Source organism: Myxocyprinus asiaticus, chromosome 33, assembly GCF_019703515.2.
Source record: "Myxocyprinus asiaticus isolate MX2 ecotype Aquarium Trade chromosome 33, UBuf_Myxa_2, whole genome shotgun sequence".
In the NCBI taxonomy this organism is placed as follows: Eukaryota; Metazoa; Chordata; class Actinopteri; order Cypriniformes; family Catostomidae; genus Myxocyprinus; species Myxocyprinus asiaticus.
This window is the reverse complement of record NC_059376.1, coordinates 39,478,287-39,494,709: the sequence shown is the minus strand read 5'-3', so window position 1 is coordinate 39,494,709 and position 16,423 is coordinate 39,478,287. Positions and strand designations below refer to the sequence as shown.

At 37.0% G+C, this 16,423-nt stretch overlaps 2 protein-coding genes across 4 annotated transcripts in view; one reads left to right on the top strand and one right to left on the bottom strand.

Moving 5' to 3' along the window:
- LOC127423776 (glutamate receptor-interacting protein 2-like) overlaps window positions 1-894 on the bottom strand; it is a 50,890-nt gene extending 49,996 nt beyond the window's left edge. Inside the window, exon 1 of the mRNA XM_051668334.1 lies at window positions 794-894. The gene's annotated coding sequence lies outside the window, so the exon portion shown is untranslated. The remainder of the gene's footprint in view (window positions 1-793) is intronic.
- Window positions 895-1,011: 117 nt separating this feature from the next.
- LOC127423780 (protein SSUH2 homolog) lies at window positions 1,012-16,073 on the top strand. 3 transcript variants are annotated; one of them, XM_051668344.1, is made up of 13 exons: window positions 1,012-1,174; window positions 1,278-1,327; window positions 5,302-5,406; window positions 5,584-5,659; window positions 9,222-9,351; window positions 9,524-9,584; window positions 9,787-9,908; window positions 10,607-10,669; window positions 11,022-11,104; window positions 12,045-12,137; window positions 12,673-12,778; window positions 13,751-13,858; window positions 14,099-16,073. In XM_051668344.1, exons 1-13 carry the CDS (start codon window positions 1,155-1,157, stop codon window positions 14,237-14,239), a joined length of 1,158 nt encoding a protein of 385 aa, XP_051524304.1. In that variant the 5' UTR covers window positions 1,012-1,154; the 3' UTR covers window positions 14,240-16,073. The 3 variants fall into 3 exon arrangements, with proteins under 3 accessions (XP_051524304.1, XP_051524306.1, XP_051524305.1); XM_051668346.1 differs by lacking the exons at window positions 1,012-1,174; window positions 1,278-1,327 and adding an exon at window positions 1,364-3,460; XM_051668345.1 differs by lacking the exons at window positions 1,012-1,174; window positions 1,278-1,327 and adding an exon at window positions 4,430-4,822.
- The last annotated feature ends 350 nt before the right edge of the window (window positions 16,074-16,423 follow it).

Here is a 16,423-nt window from a genome sequence, read left to right as displayed (position 1 = left end):
GACTTTCTTCTGCTGAACACAAGCTTCACAAGATTTTTAGAAGAATATCTCAGCTCTGTAGGTCCATACAAAGCAAGTGAATGGTCAAAATGTAAGTCCTTTTTTATTCTAAATCTCCACTTTCACTTTTATATCTAAAAGTCATATGTGGTGCCTGTTTAGTTTCACATTCGCATCTGAAAGTGAAAGTTAAAATGGAGATTTAGAGTTAAAAAAAGGACTTAAATATTGTTCTGTTTCTCACCCACACCTATCATATCATTCTGAAGATATGGATTTAAACACTGGAGTCATATGGATTACTTTTATGTTTCCTCTATGTTACAAAGTTCTGATCACCATTCACTTGCATTGTATGGACTACAGAGCTGATATATTTTTCTAAAAATCTTTGTTTGTGTTCTGCTGAAAAAAGAAAGTCATACACATCTGGGATGGCATGAGGGTGGGTAAATGGGAGAATTATCCTTTTTGGGTGAATTATTCCTTCAAGTTGTGTACACCCTCATGTATTTAAGGTTCGAAAAAAGTAATTTAATTCATTTTACTTGATGATGCTTCTTCTTCTTCTTTTTTTTTTTTTTATGCTATATATGTTTAAAAAAATGTTTGAAACTAAATTGGACACAAAGGTTTCATTTCTAAAAACTTGACACTTATGTTTAAAAGGATTCCTTAACCCTATTTGTCAATGACCCACACCTGCCCCCATTACAAGGTCCATTAAATTCAGTAAGATAATAGGCTACCAAAGCATCATGGCACCACGACCATAAAGACAGTATTACTAGACCTTCAACAAACTGCATCTGTTTCCTCATCAGCAGCAGCAGGTGGTTTGTGGTCTGGGTGAGTCATAAAACACATGTTCTTGTGAAACCCACAAAGACACACTGAACTAAAACTTTTACTTTCACTTTTGACCTGTAATGCAGTTAACTTCCACTTTAATAAAGTTGCTGAGGATTTTACATTGTTGTGTAGCTGCACTGTCACTCCCCCATAATCAAATGAACAATGCTTTATTGTGGACCACTTTCGCACGTAACAGGGACATAGTTTACCAAATAACAAGATCACATGATGAGTAATGTAATAGGTCACAACAAGAGGAAGCTGTAAACGATTTAAGGAACTCACATTGCATTGCCAAAATGGACAGGCCGATCGCGAGGTAAGTTTAGAATCTCCGTAACGAATATTCGGATTGATTTACATTGATTGTTTGTTTGTGTTTCGGAATACACAATCTGACATTATTAAACTTTCTCCGGAAGTGACTGTGGACCCAGTTATGGCAGCATTAACCCAGTGTTTGCAACATCAGGTGAGATATTTGTTGTGGCTGTATCAAATTTCCACATTACACGCTATAACAATGACTCTCCACTGAGGTAAATATTCGCAATACTTTCGAGCTTTACTTCTCCCTAACTGAAATGTAATCGCAATATATTGTTGGTTCATGCTGTGTTTATCGAGATATATCATAATATCAACGATTGATAATGATGTTAATGATTCTTAATGAATGATACGCATCAAAACTAAGTTAAGAACACAGTGCAGCTACACAAACACGGCTATCCAAGGCTGTGTCTCGTTTCGAAGGCTGCATGCTAGGTAGGACGCGTCCTTTGAAGGCTGCAGTATACCGAGCGTCCTCCTTTAAACAAGTCTCGTTTAAACGAGATGGCCTTCGTAGGACAAACGGAAACGGAACGTAACATGGTTGCTATGACAGCACGCCACTCTTTAACAAGCGCGAGCGTTTCGTGTGAGACGGGAACAAAGTCCCTCTGGAAGGGAATGCATGAGGTACATTTTAGGAGAGTTATAATGATGTAAAGAGAAAAGAAAATAGATTTTACAGGTGTACTTTTAGTCTAATACTTTATTTTAATTATATATTAATATAATTATACATATTATACATACTCTGCACCCATCTACTGAGGTACTTCAACGTGGGAATTAACATTACTTGCGTTTGAACATCATATTTACGGGCAAATTGCCGTCATTTAAAAAAAAAAAAATTTTTTTTTTTTACATTTCGGTTGAAGCAAAGAATTGTGTATATGTGTAATCAGTTTCTCAGATTAAGCGAGTAGTATTCAGCTGGTCATGTGATGCTAACATGGCTGCCCCCATGAGGCGCCCCGTTCCATGTAGAAGAAAATAGCTTTTATAAGGTTACTAATATGACTGTTACTAACTATTCATCTCACATGAGTAGTCATGATTGTATGCATATCTTTCAAAATTACATTTAATTTCTTTAGAAGTAAAACTTTTTAAATGAAGAAAAAAAATTACTTGGTGCACCTTTAACATATTACTCAAACTACTTAAAGCTGCACTACGTAACTTTGTGCCCTCTAGCGACATCTGTGGTTGAAACTTAAAATTGCAAGCAATTTGCAGAAGAATACATTACGTCAGTCGTGTTTCGGCGCTGCTCTTCTGGCGGATGAATCTCCCAATTTGAGTTTACCTTGACATCGCCTGTGTGTGATCATGACTGGAGTCAGAGTCATAACGTGCTGTTTTCATGTTGATATTATGTTATACGATTAAAAACGGAAATATTTCTTGCTTTGATGAAGATAAACAACACTCTTATTTACATATTTGAATGAATTTTACACTTAGATCGCTTTTCTGACACTACACTCAAAGCACTTTTGAAAAGAGAACGGGATTCTCCTCAGCCACCACCAGTTGATCTTAATATGATTATTCAAGTGTTTTATCTACTATTAAAGTTTGAATTGTACTACAGTTTTAAATTTAAGAGGTTAAACTCGTGATATGGCTGATACGAGTTCAATAGAAGACTTTATTATTTTTATACTATATTGTCCAGACTAAGTTACTACAATAGTATGTCTATGCAATGCACACAATAACACCGTAAACTAAAAACATAAAAGGAGGATTCAATAATTATGGGGATAAAATATTCTTGATTAAATATAAAAATAATATGCTTAAATATGCAATATAACAATTACAAGAAGTCAGTTTCAGAAATCATACATATTAAACATGTCAAAGTAACTTAACTGGATAACGTAGATGCATCACGATCGGTTAACACACGAGTAATGTTCGATTCATAAAAGCATGACAAGCAATATAAGCTTCAACAACCCTACCAGAAAACATATCCAATCATTATAGCAGGTAAACAATTTCACCAAACGGATAACAGATAAACATCTAGACTGCGACGATGCTGTCCTGAACTGTGTGAGTGTGACTGAACTGAGCTGAACAGCGTAGTTAGTTTCTGCAGCCGGAACATGAGACAGCAGGCACTTCTTTCCTGTGTGTGTGGACATAATGTAATGACGCAAGGATGAACGTCATAAACCAGCAATTTCACGCCAAATCGAACCCAACAGCTCAAAATACAAATCATTTTGATAGGCTTACCATAGTGAATCGGGGTAAGGTAAGGACATTGTTTTCAACACTTATTGTTGATGTACTCAATCAATAATGGCAATTTGTTCATTTTTAACCAAAACATTGTACATAGTGAAGCTTTAAGCTACAAAATAACATAGAATAGTGCAGAAGTGTGAGGTTTGGGAAGTACCAAAAGTTTCTGCTAAACCCTCACTCAATGGTGTACAAAGCCACACTACATATAGTATTATGCAAATGTATCACTGTGCACTGTGTACTGCTTTATGAACTATTTAAAAATAGAATGCTAAACACCACTTTTTGGTGTGCAACCAACACAGATTTTACTTGCTGTAGACAAATTTATCGCTGCATACTGCTTCATATACTATTTTTAAACAATAGTATGCAGAATCCTTTACAAAGATTTACCATATGGTTCTTCCAAATTTCCATAGTAGCTACATATTATTACTACTGTAAATTCCCTGCTGAAAAGACTAGCATTTCTGGTCACTAGCTTATCATGTGTTTTTGGGTGCTGGTTTCCCAACATGGGAAGCTAGTGTAACTTAACCAACTTCTATAGCTAAATTTTGCTGGTGAAAGAATAGTTATGGTGATGCACCCAACCAGTACTAGCCAGCATTAACCAGCCTAGACCAGCATGGGAACTGCATGCTGGTTATGCTGGTCTTGCAGGGTAATCAAATCTCCTTCAAACAAGGCAGGCTCGAATCTTTATAAAGTTCTAAAGTCATTCTAGTATGCAATAACTAGGAACTACAGTATTGTGGAAACAATGGTTACCATGGTAAATTATAATTTAAATAAGACACTGGACCGTTTGATGCCATTGCTGTCAGATTTAACTGCTAATTTAAAATTCGTTATTTGATGTTGACCAACCGTGTTTGGAGATTTCGGTCTTTCCCCATTCAAGTAGATAGGAGCTGTACTTATTGTCAGTTGTAGAAAATAGCTGCCCTGGAGCATTCCCAAGATGGCCGGCAAGTGGAATGATTTGCCTAGAAAGGGACTTTGGTATACTAAAAAGTAGCAAAACAGTTGGAGCACAATGTAAAATACATAAATGTGGCAATTATTCAGTATGTGGTATTCCCTTCTGTCACAACTTGTAGCTTAGCTCTTTTACAAGAAGAGAATAAATGAGTTTCTCTATTTTCAATTGCTAAATCTTCCACCCACTTCCTCTGTGTTTCGCCATCCAATAGCAGCAGCTCTCAGAATATACACATTCTAGTACCGTAAGTACACTGCACTAAAGTCCATAGGAAGCAGAGCTCACTGGTTACTGCAAAGGAAGCAACTGATTTTGGATGTCTTAATCAACAATAGTTTAATTAATTGGGACTTTTTTCAAAGTGTTCTTCATATCCAAAGAGTAAGTCTTTAACTATTGCAAACTGCAGCCTTTAAAAATAATATGTTCAAATGCTTATTTTCTCTTAGCAGCTGAAGACTAAAAATAACCTATAACCTAAACCTTTAACCGTTTATAAACTATTTGGATTTCGCTGTATTGATTGATGTATATTCATGCCATGTGAATGTTTTTATTTTTTTCGGAACACTTTTAAACTATTCGTAAAGTAATTCAATTTAAATTCTAGCTAATGTCATTTAGAGGAAAGCTAAATGTGTTAAAAAATATAATGTATAAGTATAGTATAAATATATAGAAATGCATAAATATATTGTGTATAGAAATGTTTTAATATATACTGTAGTAAAAGAGCCTTTCATTGCACTGAAACTTTATCAATGGTTGCTGTCAGTTAAGTAGAAATAAAATGTTGTCTATAATTCATGGTGTAAACCACTGGAAAACTACCTTAACCAGTCTCTTTGAATTTCATTCAGCCATGTCGGCCCCACCTGCGGCAGGCACCTTTGGCCCTTCCGCGCCCCCAGCAAGCATGTTCGACACCGTCCCAGGATATGAGGGAACTATGGCCGGCGGAGGTGGTAAGAAGCACACAAGTTATGTCTTTATCAAACATCAAAGAAGCTGATGAAAACACTTCAGCTTTAGAAAGAAACTGGGCTCATGGACATAGACTGTGTTCAGGACTCAACAAATTAAGGCACACATAATCTTCCAATTGTACTAGTTTTGTTGCTGATGTGCCTCTCTTATAACAGGTGGGTATCTTCCACCTCCAATGCCGTCTGTACCAACCCCTGCGCCCGAGCCTTCCCCCAACCAACCAGAGTGGCTGTAAGAGGTTTTTCTCTTTACAAAAAACAAAAAAACTCATACAAAATGCAAAATACTAATCTTAAATAAACACTGTGTGGATACCCGCCTCTGCCATTCAATACATTTAACAGTCATACATGTACCAATATGGTTATCCATCATGTCTCATAATGACTCCTGCTTGAGGTGTGTTTGTTCTGCACCATTGTATCTCAATGCTCCTGGGGGCCCTCAGCTTTTCAGTTTAAAACAGGGGTGTCAAACTCGGTTCCTGGAGGGCCACAGTTAATTAAACATAAATGAAGCAGCTAATCAAGGTCTTCAGGAGTGTTTGAAGATTACAAGGAGGTATTTTAGAGCAGGGCTGGCACTAAACTCTGCAGGGCTGCGGCCCTCCAGGAACTGAGTTTGACACCCCTGGCTAAAATAAAAACATAACATGACTGGGGAAAAGTGAGACTAAACTAAAATAGATTTTTGTGCCTCTAACAAAAACACAGATTAATTTGTATTTTATTAAATTTTATAGTCCTAAGAAACTCATGCAGTTAAACATATTGGTGACACTTTTCAATAAAGTTTCATTTGTTAAAATTAGTAAATCCATTAGATATAATGAACTTACAATGTACAATATTTTTTACAGCATTTATTCATCTTTGTTACTGTTAATTTACAAAAATGCAATTGTTACTAGTTAGTTCATGGTGCATTAACTAATGTTAACATAACGTTTGTTAAAAGAAATATATTAGTCTGTTGAAATTAACAGTAACTGTAAAATTATTGTTCATTGTTCGTTCATGTTGTTAACTAATGTTAACAAATGTAACCTTATTGTAAAGTGTTACCAACATGTTAAAATTATATCATTTAAAGCATTAACTTTGACAGCTCTAAAATAATAAAACTAAACTAAAAACTACGGGAGGAGTTTCCTAAAAATGAATTGCGCCTGGTAAAAGCGCTGTTTATTTTCACGCCCTGTCTGCCCTGGTTTAGCATCTGATTCACCAAAAGAATTATGCAAAACATTCAACAAAACGAAAAATCTGTGCTGAATGCAATTTGCACGGCGCAATTCCAATCTTGCTGGTCTGTTCTGACTGCTTTAACATGCCAAAAGTGCGCTTGACTAGACCGCGCTTCTGGATATATGCCAGGCTTTAATGCTCTTCTCCATCGTTTGAGCATAATTTGATACATTTCTACTGCCATGATCAATTGAAAATGTACACAAACGTATCTTTTAAATGAAATCCAGTTTACCGCCTGCTTTCCTCGGGAGGTAATAGCACAATGTTTGCACCTCGCAAATAGAGTTTTGTGAATAAAACGCAATCTACAATGAGCCTAATTTACATAGAAATGAGGCGCGTTTGTGTGCTTTGAAAGGAATGACTCTTAGGTATGTTCATGCAGCACTGCGCAGACCGATCGGCGTCTGACTTGAAGAAGGTTTACCCTGATGTAGGTTCAGCACATGTCGGTAAGTGCAAAGTGTCCGCTTGACTGCTCTCTTTCTAACTCCTCCCCCGACTGCAACCGTCAAATCTCGGCGATTGTTAAGGCAAGGCGTAGTTCAAGACGAACACACCTAATGACATACACTATATTGCCAAAAGTATTCGCTCATCTGCCTTTAGACGCATATGAACTTAAGTGACATCCCATTCTTAATCCATAGGGTTTAATATGATGTCGGCCCACCCTTTGCAGCTATAACAGCTTCAACTCTTCTGGGAAGGCTTTCCACAAGGTTTAGGAGTGTGTTTATGGGAATTTTTGACCATTCTTCCAGAAGCGCATTTGTGAGGTCAGACAATGATGTTGGACGAGAAGGCCTGGTTTGCAGTCTTCGCTCTAATTCATCCCAAAGGTGCTCTATCGGGTTGAGGTCAGGACTCTGTGCAGGCCAGTCAAGTTCTTCCACACCAAACTCGCTCATCCATGTCTTTATGGACCTTGCTTTGTGCACTGGTGCGCAGTCATGTTGGAACAGGAAGGGGCCATCCCCAAACTGTTCCCACAAAGTTGGGAGCATGGAATTGTCCAAAATCTCTTGGTATGCTGAAGCATTCAGAGTTCCTTTCACTGGAACTAAGGGGCCAAGCCCAGCTCCTGAAAAACAACCCCACACCATAATCCCCCCTCCACCAAACTTCACAGTTGGCACAATGCAGTCAGACAAGTACCGTTCTCCTGGCAACCGCCAAACCCAGACTCGTCCATCAGATTGCCAGATGGAGAAGCGTGATTCGTCACTCCAGAGAACGCGTCTCCACTGCTCTAGAGTCCAGTGGCGGCGTGCTTTACACCACTGCATCCGACGCTTTGCATTGCACTTGGTGATGTATGGCTTGGATGCAGCTGCTCGGCCATGGAAACCCATTCCATGAAGCTCTCTACGCACTGTTCTTGAGCTAATCTGAAGGCCACATGAACTTTGGAGGTCTGTAGCGATTGACTGCAGAAAGTTGGCGACATCTGCGCACTATGCGCCTCAGCATCCGCTGACCCCGCTCTGTCATTTTACGTGGCCTACCACTTCGTGGCTGAGTTGCTGTCATTCCCAATCGCTTCCACTTTGTTATAATACCACTGACAGTTGACTGTGGAATATTTAGTAGCGAGGAAATTTCACGACTGGACTTGTTGCACAGGTGGCATCCTATCACAGTACCACGCTGGAATTCACTGAGCTCCTGAGAGCGGCCCATTCTTTCACAAATGTTTGTAGAAGCAGTCTGCATGCCTAGGTGCTTCATTTTATACACCTGTGGCCATGGAAGTGATTGGAACACCTGAATTCAATTATTTGGATGGGTGAGCGAATACTTTTGGCAATATAGTGTAATTTAAATACTCAAGACAGCACTATTTCAGCGCTGGTTGCACCTACATAACTAGACTAACTAGATTGTGGGTGGTTGTTGAATAATGCAGGTTTATGCGCTGAAATGCTGTTTAGTGAAACTGTTTAGTGAATTCGACCCTTAATACACTGTAAAACTAAAACTAATCTGAAATAAAAAAAAATAAAAAAAACACTGAAAAAAAATCATAGAGGGAATACAAAAATAAATTGAAAGTTCAAATGTAAATAAAAACAGAAATAAAAACTTAATTTGAATTTCAAAACTACACTGAAAAAAAAATGTTAACCTAAAAATGTGCTTCATGTGGTAACTTCTAAATTAAATGCTTTGATACAAGTCAAAAATAGTCTTTAACATCACTGAATCAACCTGACTACATTAGGTTATACCAACAACATTTTATTTAGGGTTAAATCAGGTAGATATAGCTCCTTAAGGTAACTGTTACCGATTACTATTTTTAACAGTGTATAATAACCCTGGCTGTTTTCCTTTATCTAACACATCTGCTGATTCACCTTTTAAGATATTAGTAAAGTGCACCATGACCTGAATTGGGTGTTTCAGATTAGAAAGACCACTAAAATAGTGGTAGGGGCCTTATAGAAGCTAGATTGAAAAGTGGTGTGCTGCACACATTGTATGTGCAACTAGTGTGCAAAGGTCACCAATATATTGATTTGTTTTCTTATTGTTTACAGAATTCCTTCCATTTCAGAGGAAAGAGCGCGTGAAGCTCTTGCAACGTATGTCGCTAGCAAGTGTTGCTACAGCTCTGCCCCGGTCAAAGAAGGAGTTATAACCAACATGGAATCCTTTAATACTTACAGGGTGAAACATAATTCAGTTTCATGATGTTTATTGATTTGTCAGTTGCCCCAAGCACATGGAGTACAGTGTAAATGCATTAAGACAAAGTTATTTTGGATATACATAATTCTGATGTTGTGTTTGTTAGTGATTTTCAACAAGGCTTGACTTCTTGCACTGCTTCTGTTCTCAGTACCGTTTGGAGACGTTCACAGAGTCCAGATCTTCTGAATGGAGTCAGGAGCCTTATTCAGGTACCTAAAATCTTTTACAGTTGCTGCATCATTCAGATTCAAACTCATGCCATTAGTTGAGCCAGAACTTGTTGACCCGTTCAAGTAAAGAAATCATTGGCTCCTCATTTCACAGTGGTAAAAGTTTCATTTGTCCTTTTTTTTTCTTTTCTTAATGGCTTCTGGGAGGTTGTTCCACTCTTTATGTCTCGCTCTCCTGCAGGGCAGCCTGTGGATGCTGGTGCTCAACCAGCTCCAGGACCATGGCAGATCGCAGTTCAAGCTCCAGCCTTCTTTCAAGAGCACAAGCAGACTATAAAAGTGCCTTATACTTCCTCTGTCAAGGTCTGACCTTTTAAAGAAATAATTCACCCAAAAATGAACGAGCGCTAAGAGAGAAGCTCATTCACAGTGGCCCGTGTTTTCATGAGAGAAGTTGCATTGTTTAGTGTTGAAGTTCTCGTGTGAACATGCATGGCACTGTGGACAAACTTCTCTCAAGCACTCAAGATTTTCACTGAAAAATGACTGAAATTTCAGGTTGTTTTTTTTTATCATTTGTCTACAGAAGACTTAGTATTTGACCCTTGAGTCTCATGGACTACTTTTATGACATATCGTTCCTTTTTTAAGCTTTAAAGTGGGGCAATGTCCACCTCCGTTGTATTGAAAAAGATGCAATATTCATTAAAATATCTCCTTAAGTAAACTGATCAATTATGACCTTTCAACCTCAAGAACAATACAAACATCAGAGCATTCAGCAAACAACTGTATCAAAACATTTCTGCATGACTTTTACAAATTGTAAAGGTTTTGGTAGAGTTTAATTAAAACTTCCAGAGGATCAAGGACTTTCTTCATTAGAAAAGTAATTTAAATGTTTCAGTTTGTATACATTAGTTACTATAAAATACAAATGCTTTTTGTATATATATAAAAATATAAACACAAACTTTTTGCTGCAACCTAACTAACCAGCAATGCTGATATTCAATCAATCAGATCATATTTTAGAGCATTAAATTCTGTTTGTATCCCAGAACTGTCATTCGTGTCTTGGAATGGGAAGAAGCCTGTGTTCCACCTGTGCTGGAGCTGGAAATGTAAGTGACCTCTCGACTGGTACAGACCAGACCATCTGCATGCCAGTCAGTTCATTGTTCACATAGGAATTTCAGAAATATGCCAACTGTGTTCCATGACAGTGTCCCTTTTGTGTGTTGCTGAGAATTGGCACTTATTTCCAAATTTAATTTGATTCCAATGCAAAAGCACTTGATTTGATTCCGATTCAGTTCGATTAAATACTGGTTCCTTTGGGAATATTAAAATAAACAGCTTTGTAAAAGTTTACAATTATATTGAAAGGAAATGTGCACACAAGCCAAACATTCACAAAGACAGAACATTTACCTTTATACAAACCATTTTTCCTTTGTTGTTGTGCATGAACAGAAAGTCTGCTGGGTGTGTAACGGTTCTGGTCTTCGTGTAGGTGACGACCGCTGCACGCACTGTAATGGGCGTGGATGTGAGAAGTAAGTCAACTCGACTTGTATCGGTTTTAGCTTTTTTTCCTAGATTTTTCGATCATTTGAGTGGAATAATTAATGCCTCTGTGCACTACTTTATTTCATTTTATTATTTACTGAGGTATCATTAACCAGGATTTGGCACCATTCAGAAATTGAATTTAGAATGCCTTTTCAATTCCAAGTCAAAGAGTTGTATTTTGAATTTGAATCAAAGGAAATAATTAGAATTTAAAAAGAAATAATATTGAAAGAGTAAGTTTAGTTTATGAACAAATAAATAAATACATTTCATTTTCAGTATGAATGACCCATAAACATGTTAAAATAAATACAACATGTTCAATCATTAGACGATATGATCAATCAGTTAATAATATCGTCAAATCAACCTCCGTAGCAGCAAATGTGGGCATTTTGCAGAACAACATGTAGTTACACAGTAAATACATAGTCTTGGATGTGTTTAATGTTAGTACATAGTAGTTATGGCCACCTAATATAAAGTGTGACCGAAATTTGCATTGTCTATTTACATTTTATGGACGATGGTTGAAAAATACATAATTTCACAGAATGCTCTAATTTAATCAATATGTTGTATAAACAATCCAGTGGGGTGTGGCTAATTCAATTAAAATTCCAACTCATTAATTGAAATGGAGCTAGTTGTTAAATTATGTTGCCCAACCTTGTTTTTATCACTCTATATGAATAGTACAGTATATACATATATAAAATTATATATAGTGTGTATATATACGTGTGTGTGTATATATATATATATATATATATATATATATATATATATATACACACACACACACACACACACACACACACACATATATATATATATATATATAGATAGATAGATAGATATAGATATACAGTATATAGATATATTATATTTGTGTGCATCTAACTGTGGTCTGTCCTCTTTCAGCTGTAGTTTTTGCAGTGGCAATGGCTCTCTTCAGTGTGACACCTGCCATGGAAAGGGACAGCTGCTCGTCTTCATCAATCTCAATGTTAAATGGTATGATACATCATTTATTAGAGATATTTGATAAGACAAGCTTGACTATTGCTATTGCCCATACTTTGGGTTAGGGTTTGTTGGTTTTTTTTAAACCCGAATGATACCTCAAATCATGCGGCTTGTTGAGGAGAGGTGTGCTTTTATTTTTCAAAGCGATCCGACTCACAATTTATACCTGGCACATGATAAAACAAGACAGACTTAAGTTGAAGGAGGCACCCAAGTCATATCTATGGACTAGAATATTTTAGAGACTATCAGATGGGTTCTTGCCAGTAAGTAATCACCTAGCGTACACCCTTGCAACCACATAGCAATGCACTAACCATTAAGACCACCTTATCAAACACGTAGCATCATATGGCAACCATCCACAACACCCCAGCATCAAAGCAGCAAGTTTTGCACGGGCAAACACAACTTACATTTCCATTAACCCCTCACATTTTTCTTAATTTTACTCAATTCATAATATTCAAAAGTCTTCAGACTCCACTGTCTCATGCCAAATGCTACTGTCTGACCATTTCAGGAGCACAGAGAAGGATGATTTTGTAGCACAACAGTTGAGTGGTCTGAAAGAGCACAATCTTGAGAGAGTTTCAGGAAAGGAGCTCTTCAGAGACACCCAGTATATGGTAAGCAAAGGCTTGGATGGTCATTGAGAGATAAAACTGCAATTATATAGCAACAAGAAACTTAAGAGCATGAGGGTGAAATGTTGAAAGACGATATGGCCAAAACTATGTGAACACCCACTTAGAATTAAGGTTTGGCTATTCCAGGAATTCCAGTGACAACTAATCTTTATGCTACTGCATACAATTAAATCCTTGTGCTTTAAAGTAAAAGTATGTAACTTTTTCAGTGTTAAAATACTTCTATCCCAACTTAATATGCTGAGACAACTGTAAGTAAGCCATGCATTGGTTAATTTTCTCAAACTCTAAACACCGTGTCTCTGTGGCACTATAAAATTCTTGTGTTTTTTTTTTAGAGTGACCCACTTAGACCCACCCTAACAACGTTACTCAACCAATGGTGTGAGTTGGGGTGGGACTATCTAATGGTTTGAACAACAGCTGACGAGGGCTGTATTCGGAAAGCTGTTTTGGAAACATTGTTTATTTTTGCAATTCAGTTTGGTGGCACAGAAATTATATGCTTCAGCTTTAAACCGTGTGGCAACAGTTTGGCAAGGACCCTATTCTGTTCCAGCATGACAATGCCCCTGTAATCAAAGTGAAGTCCATAAATAAATAGTTTACTTAGTCTTGTGTTGAAGATCTTTACCTGCCTGCATAAAGTCCAGACCTGAACACATTTGAGATGAACTGCTATGCTTGAACTAGCAAAAACCCTGCAGCCATGCTCAAACATCTAATGGAAATCCTTCCCAGAAGAGTGGAAACTGTTTGTGGGAGACCAACTCTCTATTAATGCTCATGGTTTTTGAAATTGAATGTTCAACAAGCACATACTGTATGGGTGTGGTGTTTGAGTGTCCACTTATGGCCATGTAGTGTATACTGTATGCATACATTAAACAATGTGGCTCTATGGTTGCACTGTATATTTGTAATATGAAGATCATTGTGTGTTTACTATAGCTATATCCAGTGATGGGTTTCCCAGATGCCTCTCTTGTTCAAGCATCTGAGCGTTTAGTAAGAGACCATCAGGTGAAATTTGCCCAAACCTCCCGCATATTACAACAGGTACTGCTGTCTTTGTCTATCTGTCTGTCTGTCTGTCTGTCTGTCTACAATAGCTATCTAACTCAATCAACTCTTAACAGAGTCTAGATCCTAAATTACCTAGAGACAACAATAATAATAGCAACTAAGACATTTCCCATATGATTTTCAGTCTATTTGTCAATACTGCTGAATCATGAATCTGGTTGCGACAATTTAATTTCCTTTTTTAATTTAAAATTCTTTAATTTCCTATTACAGAGGCAGACAATAGAGCTCATTCCCATAACCAAAGTAAACTACATGTGGAAAGGAAAACCCCATGTTTACTTTGTGTATGGAAATGAGTTTGAAGTGAACGCTGATGACTACCCTGCCACCTGCTGCTGTTCTGTGATGTAACTCTGAAAAGTCTGACATGTCATTTTTGGGGCTGACATAACTCTACACAGTTATTACATCGTAATTACATCCAAACATCATAATTGTTGCCTACACATCTCTCACACTCACAAAACATAACCTGTCAGAATTGGGCATTATCAGTAAAAGTAGTCCATCAAAATTGTTGCATGGTAAATTCCAACCCTGTAGATGTTTGGCATATGACTCAGTGTTGCCAAGTGTGAATTACTACATTTTCACTCCATCAAGAAACTGTTCAAGAGTCTGCAATATACAGGAGCTTGTAGTACAAATTTGTAAGAGAAAATAGTCAGTAGTAAACTTTTTGTACAAATTATTTAATGAGATCATGTTGAATTAAAATAAACTCAAGTTTTGAGACAAAACATCACCACATTGCCCCCCTTTTTGGGTAACACTTTACAGTAAGGTTGTTTATGTTAACATCAGTTAACTACATTAGTAACAATACTTTAACATTAACATTAAAATGTTAAAAAGTGCTGTTAATTTTAACATACTAATACATGTTTGAAATAAACTTGTAAATGTTAACATTAGTTAATACTTTATAAACAAACAATGAACAGTTGTATTTTGATAAATTAACATTAACTAGGACTACTACATGCTGTAAAAATATAGATTTGGGTGGTTTACTAGGACATTTTTTTAGATTACAAGGGTATTATGCTATAAATGTTGTTTATGAGGACATCTCTAGCGTTTCCATAATTCAAATCGATTAAAAAAAATACTAGGAGGCCTGGGTAGCTCAGCAAGTATTGACACTGACTACCACCCCTGGAGTCGCGAGTTCGAATCCAGCACAGTGACTCCAACCAGGTCTCCTAAGCAACCAAATTGGCCCAGTTGCTAGGGAGGGTAGAGTCACGTGGGGTAGCCTCCTCGTGGTCACGATTAGTGGTTCTCGCTCTCAATGGGGCGCGTGGTAAGTTGTGCGTGGATCGCGGAGAGTAGCATGAGCCTCCACATGCTGTGAGTCTCCGCGGTGTCATGCACAACGAGCCACGTGATAAGATGCGCGGATTGATGGTCTCAGAAGTGGAGGCAACTGAGACTTGTCCTCTGCCACCCAGATTGAGGTGAGTAACTGCGTCACCACGAGGACCTACTAAGTAGTGGGAATTGGGCATTCCAAATAGGGAGAAAAGGGGATTAAAAAAAAAAAACCAAACAACATACTAAATGTTTTTTTGAAAATGTAAAATTTTTTTGTGAGGGTTAGGTTTAGGGGTAGGGTTAGGGGATAGAATCTATAGTTCGTACAGTATAAAAATAATTATGTCTATGGAAAGTCCTCATAAGGATAGCCGCACCAACGTGTGTGAGTGTGTGTGTGTGTGTGTGTGTGTGTGTGTGTGTGGGGGGATGAACTACATGAAACAACATTTGCTCGTGCTCCGCTTTTGTGAAATGTGAAATTTTTCCTTTGTATTTTTACTTTTTAATATACAAATATGGTATGTGATAATTAGGGTCTGTTAGTTTTATATTTTACAGTAAGTGTTTTTCAATTATTGCATTGGTATACTCATTCCTTACTGAAATATTATATTAAAGATGGTGTTATTTTAGATGTTTAGCATTCACTTTAACATTCAAGGAAAACTATTTTTATTCCAAATTCTTATTAATAGACACCTAAATAACAACTTCCAAAAAAAAAAAAAATTATGTTCATATTTTATTTTCAGAAGATACAAATCTCTACCATGCGGTTGAGATGTCTGTTTATGTTAAATCTTGCCTTAAATGGCCATTACTATTTCTTGGTCTTTCTATGTATAATAAACAGCTTTTAATTTTATATGCCAGTCTTGGATGCATTTAATAATTTAGCAGGATCTCCATGAAATGAAATCTACAACAAAGGGTCTTTTGAATTCCAACATATACCTCCATAAATTGTTGTATGGCCGTCCATATAACGTCCAGACCACAAAATCAGATGTGCATGCAACTCACATTTATTACAACACACATTTTGTGTTCAATCAAATAGTCTGCCTGAACAGTGTTTTTTTTTAACCTTTAACATGCTATTCTTCATTATAATTACATTTTAATTCAACCATTTATATTCATTCCTTCTATGCCAATCATGCCAAATCAGAAATCTTTACATTTTATTGCAATAAATAGAGTTCATTCGTAACA